The following is a 2,318-nucleotide window of genomic DNA, read 5'->3' as shown; positions in this document are numbered from 1 at the left end:
ACTGTGGTGAACACACGTGTGCATTTATGGTGGGCTATACCCGGGAGTGGAATGCTGGCTCATGATGCAGGTGAGTGTTCAGCTCTAGATAGTGCCTGACTTAGCCTCACAGTTCTGGAGCTAGAAGTCCAAATTCAAGGTGTCAACAGGGCTGGTCCCCTCTGAAGGCTGTGAGGAAAGGACCTGTTCCAGGCCTCTCTCCTTGACCTGTAGATGATCATCTTTTCCCTGTGACTTTTCATATCATCTTCCCTCTATCCCAGTCTGTCTCTGTATGACAATACTCATATTGGATTAGAGCCCACCCTAATGACCTCATTCCAACTTGATCATCAGCAAAGAAAGACCTATCTCCAATTAAGGTCACGGTGAGATTCTGGGGGTTAGGATTCCAGTATATCTTTTTTAGGGGACACAATTCAACCAATAACAGTGCCAAAGAGTTTCCTGAAGTGATTTACCAATTTACACACCCACTGTTTACTGGAATATTTCAAAGCTAATTCCAGACATGATATCATTTGCCTTGGGAGTGTTTTAAAAGGAGGAAAGACTTGATCTGGTTTACATTTTTATTTTGTTTTTTATTGTGGATGGCTGGTATGGGGATCTGAACCCATGACCTTGATGTAACCAACTGAGCTAACTGGCCAATCAGTGATTTACATTTTCAAATGATTCTATTTGTTCTGTGGGAATGTAAGAAAAGGCTAATATTTTCATCAAGAGGGAGAAAAGGTAAAGAGTGAGCCCTCCTGGGACTGCCCAGATGGGACTCTCTGGTACCCCATGGTCAAGAGAAGCCTCTGGGTGCCCTTAGCTCAGGGCTGCTATTCAGAGACCCAGGGGACCATTCTTCGATGCCCAGTGCCAGATTGCCCCATGGAGCAGCTTCCTGGTTTCAGCCGGTCAGGGCTCAGGTGATGCAGAGAGGGAGGAACCCAGCCAGGACTCAGGCTGCTTTTCTTTCCATTCCCCTCCCTGCCAGGACATACAGCAGCTCCTCCAGCTCCAGCAGCTGGTGCTTGTGCCAGGCCACCACCTCCAGCCACCTGCTCAGTTCCTGCTGCCGCAGGCCCAGCAGAGTCAGTCAGGTAAGGCCCCCACCCTGAAGGCCTCCCTGGTGCTTCCACAGAACTTCCCTCACCTCCCCCTCACCCCATGTGCTCCCTCTTGTCTCCCCAGGCTTGCTACCAACGCCAAATCTATTCCAGCTACCTCAGCAAACCCAGGGAGCTCTTCTGACCTCCCAGCCCCGGGCCGGGCTTCCCACACAGGTAACATGTCCACTGAGTGCACCAGGCATGGCCGGCAGCAGTACTTGCTGAAGGCAGGGTGAACAGGAGTGGGGTGGGGGCAAGAATCTTCTTTTCATTTGGCCCACCTCACAGCCACAGGAGCCAAGACAGGAGTTGGAGGACCTGGGGATCAGCCCCGCTCTGCCACTGATTTGCTGTGGGACCTCAAGTCTGGGTCAACTCTTTCCTCTAACCTTTCATACACACGGACTCCTTTGAGAATCTGATGAATAATTTAGATCAGATCCCCATTCTCCCAAAATGCACATGTGCACAAACACACAAAACTTCAAGGGGTTGCAAGCCTTTAAGATTACAAATGCCTTGGGTCTCTTCCAACACTGCAGCTGGAGGGTTCTCTGAGCAAGGCATCTGTTGGGTACTAATTCTCACTAATCTCACTTGTGGGGAAGTCATAGTGGCTACGGGATTGGCTTGAAACCATTCTTGGGAGGTTCGATTCCGCTTCCAAGGCCAGAGACTGACAACTGGGGCCCAGAGATGTGTTTTATTTGGCCGTTGTCAGCTACATTCCCAGAAAGTGCCAGATTTCCAGCTTCTATTGACAAACCAGAAGATCTGGCAAGACTGGATCTGTGTCCAGGTGGTGGTATGGTGCAGTAAGCTACATTCAGGCCTAGCCACTGGCCAGAACAGGGGTCTTCTTAGGCAAGATGGCAGCTCTCCAGGCTACCTTGGTGTACTCTTGCCTGGACTCCAAAGTCTTTCTTTCAGTTTGCTGCCTGGATTCTAGATTATTAGATTATTATTTAATAATATTTCATGATCCTTTATGGATTTCAAAGTTTTTTTCCCACCCTTTTTACAGCCCTTTCAAAAAATGTATGCACTGTATTAGTCTGTTTTTGTTGGTTATAACAAAATATGTGGAACTAGGTAATTTATAAAGAAAATGAAATTTGTTGCTTACAGTTTCTGAGGCTGGGTAGTCCAAAGTTCATCTGGTGGTGGTGACAGTGACTCAGGGGTCTCACATTGTAAGATGGTGGAAGCAGAGAG

At 48.4% G+C, this 2,318-nt stretch overlaps 1 protein-coding gene across 6 annotated transcripts in view; it reads left to right on the top strand.

Annotated features, from left to right (window-relative positions):
• The window catches only part of POU2F2 (POU class 2 homeobox 2), a 35,316-nt gene that overhangs the window by 25,833 nt on the left and 7,165 nt on the right, over nt 1-2,318 (top strand). For all 6 annotated transcript variants that reach the window (XM_008567237.1, XM_008567235.1, XM_008567232.1 and 3 more), the window contains 2 exons: nt 989-1,094; nt 1,186-1,277. In XM_008567237.1, the coding sequence (XP_008565459.1) occupies nt 989-1,094; nt 1,186-1,277 (198 nt within the window). The remainder of the gene's footprint in view (nt 1-988; nt 1,095-1,185; nt 1,278-2,318) is intronic.

This window comes from Galeopterus variegatus, unplaced genomic scaffold (assembly GCF_000696425.1).
Source record: "Galeopterus variegatus unplaced genomic scaffold, G_variegatus-3.0.2 Scaffold306, whole genome shotgun sequence".
Taxonomy (NCBI): domain Eukaryota; kingdom Metazoa; phylum Chordata; class Mammalia; order Dermoptera; family Cynocephalidae; genus Galeopterus; species Galeopterus variegatus.
This window is presented reverse-complemented; position numbering and strand designations above follow the sequence as displayed.